This window comes from Centropristis striata, chromosome 1 (genome assembly GCF_030273125.1).
Source record: "Centropristis striata isolate RG_2023a ecotype Rhode Island chromosome 1, C.striata_1.0, whole genome shotgun sequence".
Taxonomy (NCBI): Eukaryota; Metazoa; Chordata; class Actinopteri; order Perciformes; family Serranidae; genus Centropristis; species Centropristis striata.
This window is the reverse complement of record NC_081517.1, coordinates 4184614-4199298: the sequence shown is the minus strand read 5'-3', so window position 1 is coordinate 4199298 and position 14685 is coordinate 4184614. Positions and strand designations below refer to the sequence as shown.

Sequence of the window (14685 nt, the reverse complement as noted above, 5' to 3'; positions counted from 1 at the left end):
AAAAGTTTGGACACACCATCTCATTCAATGCGTTTCCTTTATTTTCATGACTATTTACATTGTAAATTCATCAAAACTATTAATGAACACATGTGGAATTATGTACTCAACAAAAAAGTGTGAAATAACTGAAAACATGTCTTATATTCTAGTAAGCAAAGGGTGGTTACTTTGAGGAATCTAAAATACAAGACATGTTTTCAGTTATTTCACACTTTTTTGTTAAGTACATAATGTGTTCATTCATAGTTTTGATGCCTTCAGTGAGAATCTACAATGTAAATAGTCATGAAAATAAAGAAAACGCATTGAATGAGAAGGTGTGTGTCCAAACTTTTGGCCTGTACTGTACATGCAAAGAGGGGAGGAGGCAGTGGGAGTGAATATGGATGAAGTGAATCAAGAATTGGACTTAAAATCATACTGAATAAATCTAAATACAATCCTAATATTTTCTGTAATATTAAAACGTGATTGCAAGTAAATGAATGCAACAAATGACTGAAGTTCTGTGACTCACATTTCCCAACTAAAGCAGCGACAATGACAGCTGACAAGTGTACATGTGGCCTGTCCTTCAACACTACATGGAAGAATAAATATACATTAAAAAGAGCATGAACTGAACTGCAGAGATCTCTTACATACAGTATGTTTTATGTTTTTCTTCACCTTCATGTCCATAGATGGCCATCTATTGGAGAGAAAATATGTTTATGGATATGTTTGACCCTCGTGGAATGCAATTGCTTTCTAATTTGAGCCCAGGGGCAAACATCAGTTCACTCCGCTGCAGTCAAAAGACCACTGCATTTAATACTATTTATACAGCTGTCCCTTTTACACACAACTACATTATACAGTGGAGGACAAATGCTACCTATTATAGGGCACCCTGCCAATCGAACAATCAAGTTCCATTGTTCAACTTCCTCCGCTTATATAGCCATTTTCAAGACCGATATCTGGTGCCAATAAACTAGACGCCTCAGGGCCACAGCTTTTAAGGGTGAATAATGTTTGCTCCAAGGAAGTGATGTGAAATCAGACTGCAAATGTCCCTGATGTGGCTCACTGTGGCTCTACAAGTAAGCATCAGCTCTCAACAACACATTTAGGTTTCTAATGGGACTCAGAAGCAATACATTAGGACACTGTATAAAGTTAAGGTACATTACTTCTTGTTGCACAAACTGCACTGATGGTAAATGCCTACATTTGGTCTTTACAGTTACTTGCTCCATCAGACGCTCGGGTAAATTCAGCAAAATAACAGTGTGCTGCACTTTATGACCTCACTCTTTCAACGAGCTAATTTAAGGACGATGACCTCATCCATCAAAGCTTCTACAATCAAGAATGAGAGATGCAGATATGGTCGAGGAGACAGGATAAGCAGACTTTTAAAACCTAAAAATAATTTAGACATGGATTATGTTCAACTCCAGTGACCAGCATCAGAAATCAGGCTGAGAAAAAAAATGGCTGGACCCGTCGATAATCAGTTCCAGAAACTTGTGGCTTTAAGTCCTGTGAGATAAGACTTACTATTTCCCATAAATGGCGAGAGAGGAAGTGAGATGTGAATCAAGTCATCATCAACACTCCTGCTTGGGGAGTTCAATATTCATGTTGACTCCCCCAGCTGCACATTTGCCACTGAATTTTTAACTCTATCATGGGCAAAACGTATACCATCATGTTTCAGAACACCAAACCAGTGAGTCCACCAGCCCTGACAACATGTCCTCCCATCTGGCCACTAGTCCACCAGACCCACCAGTGGACAGCCTGGTAGCCCACTACAATGCTGCTCTGTCTCTCAGCCATAACTCTCTCGGCCCTCTCAGAACCCAGACCGTCTCCTTCTCCAGTCCTGCTCCCTGGTTCAAAGCCGAGCTCTGCACTTTGAAAGCCACTGGGCGTCGAGTAGATCGGCTCTACAGGAAATCAGGCCTCACGTCCACCAGGAGGCATACAAAGACCTCGTCAGCTCCTATAAGCCAGCCCTCAGTAACACCAAAACACAATATTATTCCACCCTAATCAGCAACCATCACAACTAACCCAAAATGCTGTTCTCCACTATTCACCGTCTGATCCGCCCCATTGACCGCCTTTGATACAGTTTCCCACACCAATTATCTGACCTCCTAGGCCTCATCTGATCAGCTCTCACCTGGTTTCACTCTTATCTCACCAACAGGAATCAGTTCGTCAACATCAACCAAGGCGTCCCACAAGGATCTGTGCTTGGACCCCTCATATACATGCTGATTTATCCGTCAGCATGGCCTCAACTTCCACTTCTACGCCGATGACACACAGCTCTACATAAGCACCAAATCTTCCACCGGCCTCCCCCCGTTATTTTCATTGTCTCCATGAAATCTAAATCTGGATGTCAGATAACCTCCTTAAACTCAACAACAGCAAAAGTGAACTCATGGTTGTGGCCCCCAAGGCTCTGCTCCAGAAGGTTGGAGATCTCCTGGATGTGGACGCTGCACCATCTGCCTCTCCACTGAAGTCCGCAAACTGGGCGTCATTCTAGACCAGCGTGTCCAAACTATTCCACAAAGGGCTGTGTGGCTGCAGCTTTTCGTTTCAACCAAGCAAAAGCACACAGTTTGACCAATCAACTGTCTGAAGACTGAGATCGGTTGATTAACTGAGTCAAGTCTGGTGTGCTGCTGCTTGGTTGGAACGAAAACCTGCAGCCACACGGCCCTTTGTGGAATAGTTTGGACATGCCTGTTCTAGACCCTACTCTCTCTTTCCACTCCCACATCGAAGCCATGACTAAAACTGCATTCCTCCACCCCCTGACTCCGTTGCAAAGGCATTGGTCCATGTCTTTGTTACATCCCGTTTGGACTACAGTAATGGAGTCTTGTCTGGGGTTCCCAAAAAAGCCCTGGACAGACTCCAGTACGTCCAGAACTCAGCTGCCAGGGTTCCTACTGGCACAAAGACCTGGCAGCACATCACTCCCACCCTCATCCACCACCACTGGCTCCCCATCAAATCCCGCATTGACTACAAAATACTCCTGCTTACATACAAATCCTTCCACTCCCTTGCCCCCCAGTACCTAGCTGATGTCCTCCACCATTATATCCCGTCAGACACAGGTCTGCTCTCCATCCCCTACACCAGACTGCAGACTTTTGGATACAGAGCTTTCAGTGCAACAGCCCCCAGACTCTGGAACTCTCTTCCACCAGAAATCAACACGACCTCATCCCTGGACCCTTTCAACACCACCTTGAAAGGCACTATATAAATTAAAGTTATTATTATAATTAAAGAGAGTTGACTTGTTTGTGTGTCCAGCAAGGAGCATATATGTTGGTTGTTCTTTGTGTGTCTTGTTTCTTTATTGTATATTTGTGTTGATGTATCTTTTATGAGTTTCCTGTACATTTCAGTATTGCTATCATAGCTGTGATCGAGGTTAAAAGCATTAAACAGCCCTGGTTGCTGCAGACAGCAAAAGAGGTGAACAGCCAGGAGAGTGGCCACATAAAAATATCTGGAAGATGTTTCATTGAACTCAGCATAAACATGTGGACTGCCAACTATGTGAGCACGCGATAAGAAAGCTTAAAGTGGAACACCTCCTAAATTAAGAATTCAGATATGTTATTTCCATGGCCCGAGAAAGTTCAATCAATATCTGTGATAAAGAGCCAGGAAAGTCTGCAGCTGTTCCACAGACGATGAATGGGAAACTGACTTTGTGGTCCCATAGAGGGTTTGTTTTCATTTTTTTTAATATCCAAATGAGCTTTATTCTATTGCGATGATCTCAGTTCTGAAACAGAAAATGTTCCCATATACTCAGACGTTCCCCTGGGTGCTCTCAATGTCATCTACACCATATTTTCCCAATTTGTCAACTATGGAGCAGCTCCAGACTTTATACTTGATGACATTTCAAATTTGTTTTCTAGCACTCAAGTTTTTTTGGATTTGTTTGCTAGTTGTTTATGTTAACTAACATGTTTTAACTCTTTTAGACCATATGAATAACATGTATGACTATCCCCTTAAATAATAATAATAATAATAATAATAATGTATCTGACTATTACAGACCAACAGGGCTTAAGTTGATTTGAAAAAAGGGGCAACATGGGTGGGTTTAGCTGCACAGACCAACACAATGAGTGTCAAAATGTTAAGACAATCACAGGAAAGCAACTGAATATAAATTTAGAAAAACATATTAGGTGCATGCTGAAATAAATATTTCAGCACTATTTAAACTGTAGTGTGATGAACTGTACAGCATAAAGCAAATACTCAAAAGAACTAACTGCACTTGCAAATACAGTTCTGATTACAAATGGTACATTTTAAGTTTAATAAAGAGTTAACTCTGTATCTTCATATAGTTGGACTGACATCATGTAAGTAGCTAGATCTTTTAAACCAAAGGATTAGATTAACCTGTTTTTATATGGATGAACCGAGCAGATAATGGCCATGAGGCTTCAACAGCTGTATGTTTAGTGTTCAGCCTTGTCTTTGGTGAGGCTGCCACCATGTGGTAGCGGATAAAATAACACTTTCACAAATGTTTTTGACTCAATGAAGTGAATAAATATAAAACATTTATTTATGAACAACTAAAAGACAATATAAAAGTAGCAGACATTTGTAAATTAAAACAGAGAAGCCACAGAAAAATGCTATCTCAGATAACATTTGGCCTGAATTAACTGAGAGAACAAGCAATATGAATTAATGCAAGCAGTACCACCATGACTGATGATTAAAAAAAACGTACTAGTAAAACCGAACATTCAAACTTAAACAAAAAAGGCCATCTGGGATCATTGGCAAAATGAGATCAATAACAAAACATTTGTGCATTTTTATCAGCAGAATTGATATAGTCCATGCTGTAATGCCTTTAGATTACACTTAGGTGAACAAAAGTTGGAAAAACTATGGAAAGAACATTTAAATCCCCTAAAAAAAGTATGTGCAAAGGCATGTCTTAGTCCATACTGTGACAGTTCTCTCAGTTTTTTAGGCGTCAGGTCCAGGTACTGTGTTGCTGGCAGTGGAAGCAGCAGGCAGAGAGCCCCGCAGAAACACCTTCCCACCACTCTCACTGTTCACAAAGTGGCTCACCAAGCCGTAGAGAAGAGGTCTGGGAAGTAAAATGTAAAACATTTTAAATTGTGATTAACCCTTAATAGGGCACTCATTGAAATACTTGCAAATTCCAAATTTGGAGGACATTACATACAGCCAGAATGTGTCTGACTGTGGAATGTGTAAAAACACACACGGACCCAGGGGAGGGGGATAATATTTTGAGAAATAAATTTACGAGATTAAAGTGGCAAATCTATGAGAAAAAATGCGCAGATTTATGAGATTTAAAGTGGTGAATCTGCGAGGAAAAGTTGCTTTTTTCCCACTTTTTTCTCGTAAATCTGCGACTTTTTTTCTTGTAGATTTGCCACTTTAATCTAGGAAATTTGCAATTTTTTCTCAAAATATTTTTTATTTTTTATTTTGTATATCCGCTGAAGTTACCAAATACAGTTCTTTGCCCGATAAAGGGTTACATTTCTGTAAATTATTACTATAATTTTAGCAAAGACAGAGTATGAGAAAATAGGTTGGTTGATAAGGTCCTGGACCAGAATCAAACCCAGGTCGTTATGGTTACACTGGTACACATTCTAACCAAGTGAATCACCAGTAAATATTCAACTTGTGTGTTTTTCAGTTCCCCCCCCAGAGTGATTAATCATCATGTTTTTCCAAAGCAGTGCTGCGGACAAGCTGAAATTATTATTTTTTAAATCTTGAGGTATTTCAAGGTGGAACTACGAAGCCGGTGATGATTCACAGAGTTTATGAGATGATTATCCCGTAACTGACCATACCCACAGGGAGTTTAGGAAAAGTTTGAATGCTGTGTTGGACAGCAGACTGTACTGCACTTACACAGACTTGGAGCTTGTATCCTCTGTGACTTTAAGCTCATTTGCCAGGAACTGTCTGTCCAAGGGAACTTCAGGTTGGCCTGACTCTGAGAAAACAAACACAGCTGAGTTTAGAAGGAGTGAACTTTGCTCTAAAATAGTGAGCCTCAAAAACAAAAGCAACTGGAATCTGAAATGTCTTACTTAGAGTCGTTATTGTTTTGAAGTGTTAAGGTCGTAAGGTTCGTAAATTGGAAGCCCAGAGAAAACACACACCGAAAAAAAAGTCTGGTCTCAATGCAGGCCTTTTATTAGGTCACATGTAAATTTATGCAGCCCGATCTCTGTAATAATTCACATTTTCATTCTTCTACAGAAGTTGGACTGATACGCAAACCAAATCCTATTGGTCAGTTACTTATGACAGTTCAAGTCTCTTGGAAGGTTGTGATACACATAGTCGGGCGACTTAGGACCAGATTTAAGAAGAACGGGGACACACCGGACAAAAGCACCACATTTTTCCCACATGCTCTCTATCACTATATGTTTCAATTTTTGGTAGGAGCCACTTCATCAAGATTATGGATCAGAGATGGCAGCCATATAAAGTCTATGAGAACCAATATATCTTCCAAGCCACTTTGGAGGTAAATCTTCTGTGTCAAAATATACATTTTCTGTTGGGAAAAATTTATATACAAGATCCGACATGAGATGAAAGCATTCCCTTGATTTTTTTGAGCAGTGTAAATTGCAGCTAATCCCACTCTCCCGTGAAGATAGAGTCCAAACATTTTCAACTCAGGATTCCCTGCTGTAGCACTTGAAGCGAGTTGCCTACCAGTCTGGGTGAAAATGAACATATCTATTTGATCAAATAATCATCTTGTGATATTCTCAATAGCTTTAAATGATTCCTAGGCCCAGAAAATTTAGATTTTGACACCAAGATTGACCTTCTAAGTGGCTTGGAAGATATATTGGTTCTCATAGACTTTATATGGCTGCCATCTCTGATCTGCAATCTTGATGAAGTGGGAACACACTGCCCTGTCTCATGCCTGTCGGTGAAAGAAGGACAGAGCTACAGTGAAGAAAAACACATTGGCAATCTGTCTTCATATACTTTTTCAAATATGAAAACATGTCTCCACTTGTTGTTTTTACTCATTGATTCTTAAGTAACAATCCAATACACTTGATGAGCAAAATCTCCAAAATAAATCAGATTTTCGACTAGGGCTGGGTGTTATATCGATATAAAAAATATATTGATATATTTTGAAATGTGATATGGAATTAGACTATATCGCATATATATAGTTCTTTTTTTTTTTCTTTCTTTATATGTAAATGCTGCCCTTACTAGGGTTTGTCACACTTAGTTATTTTGTAATGCTCGTTATTCTTTTCTCAAATAAATATATTTATTTCAGAAAAAAAGATTGGCCTATTTTGTTTTATTTAAGATTTTTTTTATTTAAATGTGCACTTGATAAAAAAAGAAAAGGTACTCCTGTTTTTATACAGTATTTATGTTCACTTAAATAAACTGTTTGAATAAAACTACTTGTGACATGTCATATTTGGCTTTGACTTTGACTGAACATTTGCTCTCACTTTGCGATTAAAAAAAATATCAGGATATAAATCGTATATCGATATTCAGCCTGAATATATCAGGATATGACTTTTGGTCCATATCGCCCAGCCCTATTTTTGACACATAGTGCACCAAGTGGTACTTAAACCTAAATAGACAGTAAATACATATCATGAATTTGTGGAGAAATGTTCCCCCAGTTTGTAAAGACAGTAGTTGTGAGGGCCTTTAATTTTTTCCCACTCACCTGCTGTCAGGACTGACGCAGTGTATCTGTACTTGTTGAACTCCAGGTACTCCCTGATGAGCTCATTGATGAGCAGGTTTTCGTGGGACAGCGGCGGCCGAGGTTCCCGCTGATCATCCAGGGCGCTGAACACCTCTGCCCGGATACGAGCCTTCAGCTGGCCAAGCACACCTCGGGACTCCAGCGTTTCCCTCACGGCTAAAATATTCACATTTCGTCACACTGTTAAAATAATTGCCTAAATCATTTTTTGTCAAAATTGTTTTTTGTTTTTTTCCCCTAAATCATCTCCTCATGACGCCGGCCACCTATGATAAAATCACCTACATCCTCAGTTGATCAGATCATGTGATTTTACCCCGTTAACCCATTGACGCCTGAAAATGCCTGTAAAACCTCTGGGCGATTTTAAAATCAGCCCCTAAAACCTGAAGTTTTTCTGGAAATTCAACAGAAGTGTCAACGCTTCTACTAAATAATAGATTTTTCAGCCTCTGTTGCAGATAGAAATGAAATTCAAAAAGTATTTGAGAGCTTATACAAATACTACAAAACAACATATCCGCTTTCCAGGCTTCAATGGGTTAAGATCATCACTTCTTTGACAATTTGCCACATTCATAGACATCAGATAAGAACCCAGCAAAGAAGAGCTGGAGGGAGATTGTTTACTTATCAGTTTAGTTTATCAGTGTTTTATTGTTGACACTAATATTGGTAACACTTAAGCAACAAACAATAAAAACAGCATTGACCCTCGTTTTTAAAAATATTCATACATATTAAGCTGATGATGTCATTTTTTTGTCAAAATTGTTTTTTTTTTGCCTAAATGTCCTCATGATGGCGGCCACCTATGGTAAAATCACCTCCATCCTCAGTTGATCAGATCATGTGATTTTACCCCTTTAAGATAATGGCCTATGTCAAGTGTGTGACTTAAGCAGATTTATTAAAATCAAAATAAAATGTGACTTTGGCAATTTTTTGAACATGCCTTTGTGACTTAAGCAAGATATGGTAACATTTTATTTTGAAGGTGTCTACATAGTGACATGTGACATGAGCATGTCATAAACATGACATGGGATGTGTCATGAACATTAATGACACTTTGAAGTAACATTACTGCTCATGATACTTGTTATGTCATGTTTCTGACAGGCTTGTGTGACTCTTATGTAGAAACACCTTCAAAATAAAGTGTTACCATATCTTGCTTAAGTCACAAAGGCATGTTCAAAAAATTGCCTAAGTCATTTATTTCTCTTAAGTTACATAATTTACACACAGTGTTATCACTATGCCAATAGCCATCCTTTGTTACATCCTTTTTGAGCGAAATGATCAACAAATGTCATAAGTTTTTTTGTGTTTGCTACAAAACTTGAAAAAAAAAATGAGTTAGGCGATAATTTTAACAATTTTGACGATTTTATTTGATTAATAAGATGGTGTGTTAAAATGATCGGGCTTACTTTGCGTTCTGGTGGGTTAATATAGTTAGTAAAATTAGCGTTAACGTTTGGCCAAATGGGCGGTCTTTTTCTCTCTCGCCGTACTCCACTCATTAATGTGTGAATTTAATGCTCTCTAACCTATTACCAAAAATAAAGACATGTTCAAATATGATTCAATATCGCATTTGAATCACCTGGAACTAGTCTGCAGATCGGCATATATGTGACGATTCAAACTGTCTTGATTAAATAAATGTACTTTACTATTTTGGTTATTCATACAATAGCAACCTCGCTTACAGGTACTGTAGCTCAGTAGTTCTCAACCTTTTTGAGTCGCGACCCCACACGCAGAGTTCAGATCACCCAAAAGACACAAAATGACCAAAAAAAGGAAACAAAATGACCATAAAAGACACGAATGGACCACAAAATGATTTAAAAAAAGACACAAATTGAGCAAAAAAGACACAAAATGACCAGAAAAGACACAAAATGACCAAAAAAAGACACAAAATGACAAAAGAAAAGACACAAATTGACCAAAAAAGACACGAAATGACCAAAAAAAGACACGAAATGACCCAAAAAAGAAACAAAATTACCAAAAAAAGACACAAAATGACCAAAAAAAGACACAAAATGTCCAAAAAAATAAACAAAATGACCAAAAAAGACACAAAATGACTAAAAAAAGACACAAAATGTCAAAAAAATAAACAAAATGACCTAAAAAGACACAAAATGACTAAAAAAAAGACACAAAATTACCAAAAAAAGACACAAAATGTCCAAAAAAATAAACAAAATGACCAAAAAAGACACAAAATGACTAAAAAAAAGACACAAAATGTAAAAAAAAATAAACAAAATGACCTAAAAAGACACAAAATGACCAAAAAAAACCGACAATGACCAAAATTAAGTGACCAAAAAGACTAAAAAACATTAACACATGAACACTTTAACACAGTGGAGACAGAGCTGACTTCCAAAATGATTTGGCGACCCCCAGAAATCATCTCGCGACCCCAATTGGGGTCCCGACCCCAAGGTTGAGAATAGCTGCTGTAGCTAACCTTGCTAACGTTAGCCGGCTACTGTAAACTGGTGAGTAACCCGTTAAAAACTACATGTGCGTTTTACATAGGTTGTTTTTATGTATGCCGAATTGAAATATAGATATTATCAGTAGAGACAATCTTGAGTCGCGTCAAGGCGTCAATTTGATAACAACTAAAGCGTCTTAGCTTCCAAAATTGTTGTTTTTTTGAATGGAGATCCATTTACACGAGTGTGTAATGTTGTTCTGGGTGGGCTAGGGTTACCTTAGCCAACCAGTGTTATTAGAAATTTGACAAACGTGTACAGTAAAATAACCTGTCGTTTATCTACACTAGTTTGATTTAAGGATGTGGTAAACTCAGAGATGCTCCTGAGCACTTACCACACTTCAGCTCAGTGATGGTCGCCATTGCAACAAGTGTAAACAAACTGTCTGCCAGCTACGTCATCTAGTGACGGAGCTGCGGAACTACAACTGACTGCTTCATTGGACTACAGACACCACCAGAGGTGGAAAAAGTATTCAGATCTCTTACTTAAGTAAAAGTACTAATACCACACTGTGAAATTACTCCACTACAAGTAAAAGTCCTGCATTCAAAACATACTGGAGTAAAAAGTACAAAAGTATCAGCATCAAAATGTACTTAAAGTACCAAAAGTAAAAGTACTTGTTGTGCAGAATGTAGCCACTTAGATTGTTTTATATATTCCAAATATCATATTATATTATTATTATTGATGCATTTATGTATACAGCGTTTTAATTTTCTCAAGTTAGGGCTCATATTGACTATTTAATATTCTGTTATGAGGTTTATTTAAAAAAGTGTCTAATCACCTAAATTTATTGTGTTTTTTATGTTAAACCTCGAGTGAAAAGTAACTAAAGCTGTCAGCTAAATGTAGTGGAGTAAAAAGTACAATATTTGCCTCAAAATGTAGTGAAGTAGAAGTATAAAGTGACATAAAATGGAAATACTCAAGTAAAGTACAAGTACCTCAAAATTGTACTTAAGTACAGTACTTGAGTAAAAGTACTTAGTTACTTTCCACCACTGGACACCACATACATTATCGTCACGCTGTGAAAATAATCGCCTAACTCATTTTTTCAAGTTTTGCAGGAAACACAACAAAAGCCACCAAAAGTGTAACATAACAATGACATTTATTGATCATTTCACTCAAAAAGGATGTAACAAAGGATGGCTATTGGCATAGTAATAACACTGTGTGTAAATTATGTAACTTAAGAGAAATAAATGACTTAGGCAATTTTTTTGAACATGCCTTTGTGACTTAAGCAAGATATGGTAACACTTTATTTTGAAGGTGTCTACATAAGAGCCACACAAGCCTGTCAGAAACATGACATGACAAGTCATCATCATCATCCTTCGACTGTCGTCGAGATCCTAGATGACACGTCTTTCCATCGGGTCCTGTCGGCCATTGCTGCTCCCAGCTCCTGGATTGTAAGTCCGGTGTCCCTGGAGATTGTGTCAGGATATGTATAAGGCCTGGTACCTCTGGACGATTGGGGGAGCCGCCATAGCAGGATGTCGGATATTACTTGATCCTTGGCACGATAGCAGTGACCAGCAAAGATCGCTCTTCGACGTGCTACAGTTGTTGTTATAGGCGGCAGTTCACCATAGATTTGCTCTTTGGTTGGATGACTTTTCCAGGAGATGTTTCTGACACACATGAGGAGTCTTGTATATGTGCCATCAAGCCGGTCTTGTAGTTCTTTCTTCATAGTCCAGGTCTCCGCACCATATAGCAAGATGCTTTCAACACAGGCTCTGAAGAAAGAGACCTTGATGGAGGTTGAAATGCCGGACTGCCAGACTCCGAGGAGTTTGTTGCAGGCATTCCAGGCTTGTCCCTTTCTGGCTAGAAAGTCCTTTCTGCTGTCAGCCACATATGAACCAAGATATTTAAAGTCCTTGACTTCCTTAATGTGTGATCCATCCTTTGATGTGATAGGGTTGATAGGGTCCTCATTCATCAGCATGCATTCGGTTTTCTTTGAATTTAGCTTGAGTCCCACTTTGGCAGCGGCCTCTTCAAATGAGATGAGCAGAGTCTGGGCAGATGATGTGTGTTCTGCGGTCAGGGCGACATCATCCGCATAGTCGAGGTCGGTCAGATATTTCTCGCTCTGGCGACCAGATCTTCTTCCAACCATGAGGCCGTGGTCTTTGATGTTGTCCACTGATTGCCGCAGAGCATAGTCCACCATGATGACAAACAAGAAAGGTGCAAGCGTGTCACCTTGGAGAATTCCCGCTGTTGTTTGGAATTCTTTTGTTGGACCATCGTGGCTCTGAACATGACAAGTATCATGAGCATTAATGTCACTTCAAAGTGTCATTAATGTTCATGACACATCCCATGTCATGTTTATGACACGCTCATGTCACTCTTTTGTAAAAGAAAAAAAAATTCAAAAAATTGACAAAGTCACATTTTATTTTGACTTTAATAAATCTGCTTAAGTCACACACTTGACATAGGCCATTATCTTAAAGGGGTAAAATCACATGATCTGATCAACTGAAGATGTAGGCGATTTTACCATAGGTGGCCGGCATCATGAAGAGATGATTTAGGCAAAAAAACAAACAATTTTGACAAAAAAAGGACATCCTCAGCTTAATATGTATGAATATTTTTAAAAATGAGGGTCAATGCTGTTTTTACTGTTTATCATCATTAGAAGACAGACAAGCTGAATGTATGTAAGCTCACATACCTAGTTGTTTGTATGAATCAAAATATGGACCTTTTCTTTATTTTTTATATAACCTTTGATGCAAAATGAGTGTGTTATTAAGAGATGCAGAGTTGATAAGTTATACTGTGCATCACAAAAATTAGTATTTAAGACATTTTAAGACTTAAGATTTAAGACTTGAATGACATAAATATGTGACAAGAGACATGAAAAAGCAGAAGTCTTAAGTTTAACCTGTGGAAATCAAGGAACAATACACTTATAAAGATATAAAATAAGCAAATTAATAAGAAAGCATCAAACAGGCCTTGCTATGTTTTTATGTTTTTTATGTGTATACATGCATATTTTATTTTGTGCGGGCAGTAGATTTAATTTATTTTATTTTATTCTATTCTATTTATTTTTATCTTATTGTATTTTACTGTTCTATTGTTTACCTCATCTATTTGTATTGTGTTATCTATTTATTGTTGTGCAGCACTTTAGAAATCTTATGTTCGCTAAAATTGTGCTATATAAATAAAGGGGATTGGATTGGATTGCTTTACCTCACACTTTGAATCAGGCATATGAAGGGTCAGTGATGTAAAGTAACATTACATGTACATTTACCCAAGTACACTACTTAAGGGCACATTTGAGGAACTTGTGCTTTAGTATTTCTATTTTATGTGATTTTATACTTCTCATCCACTCCTGTTTTTTCTGGCACTATGAAAATATGTTTTCAGAAATGCTCACAGCAAAGCCACACTCCACACATATCATTATCTATAGAATGTAATGCATTGCTTTAGAGTAAACTGCCCAAAAGTATATGGAGTTAAAATTAGCAAAACCATAAACATATACAGCAGTAAAATGCATCATAAACATTGATGCAACATTTTACTGCACAATGAATACTTTTACTTTTCATACTTTAAGTACATTTTGCTGATAGTACTCACATCATTTTACTTAAGAATGCAGGAGTTTTACTTGTAGTGGAGTATTTTCATAGTGTGGTATTAGTGAAGGATTTTAATACTTCTTCCATCACTATGCATGGTTAGTACTATTTATTTTTAATTTAATTTTTTTGTTTTTGTTTCTTCGACTTTTGTCGATTCTGTATTTTATTGCACTTTTTGCACTCTTATGTGAAGCACTTTGCTGCGGCTCAGCTGTCTGTAAATGCGCTATATAAATAAATTTGACTTTGATTTTGAGTACTATCAACATATCTTTGAAACAAATATCCTCAAACATTGTTTTAATAGCCAATTTTCAGAGAAAGACTTCACTTCACTTATAATATTAAGATCTGATGTTAGTTCTACTGCAGTTGTCAGCCATCATTTGGATCTGGTTACTCTAGAGCAGGGGTGTCAAACTCTGGCCTGTGGGCCAAATTTGGCCCGCAGTGTAATTTTATTTGGCCCGCGAGGCAATACCAAATTATTATATTATTATTGTACTATAAAAGCTGACCTGCCGGTATTATACGGTGCATTTAACGCTAATACTAGATTTATTATTGTTATTTTATTTTTAAATGTATCAACCTGTTGAAAAACTTTATTTTGATATTTAAATCAGAAGGATGCAAATAGAAAAGAGGCATACGA

The 14685-nt window shown here is 37.7% G+C and overlaps 1 protein-coding gene across 1 annotated transcript; it reads right to left on the bottom strand.

Moving 5' to 3' along the window:
• Window positions 1-4602: 4602 nt before the first annotated feature.
• Window positions 4603-10760, bottom strand: cep20 (centrosomal protein 20). Its single transcript, XM_059355004.1, has 4 exons — window positions 10712-10760; window positions 7805-8002; window positions 5974-6058; window positions 4603-5164 (listed from the first exon to the last, which is right to left on the bottom strand). The coding sequence occupies exons 1-4, from the start codon at window positions 10737-10739 to the stop codon at window positions 5041-5043; spliced, it is 435 nt and encodes a 144-aa protein (XP_059210987.1). The 5' UTR covers window positions 10740-10760; the 3' UTR covers window positions 4603-5040.
• Window positions 10761-14685: the final 3925 nt, after the last annotated feature.

Excerpts from the sequence above, each read along its gene's own strand:
- cep20 (XM_059355004.1), bottom strand. The coding sequence starts at position 10,739 with ATGGCGACCATCACTGAGCTGAAGTGTG. Across the intron at positions 8,003-10,711 it reads CATCACTGAGCTGAAGTGTG|CCGTGAGGGAAACGCTGGAG; the intron begins GTAAGTGCTCAG and ends TGAATATTTTAG. Across the intron at positions 6,059-7,804 it reads TGCGTCAGTCCTGACAGCAG|AGTCAGGCCAACCTGAAGTT; the intron begins GTGAGTGGGAAA and ends TTGTTTTCTCAG.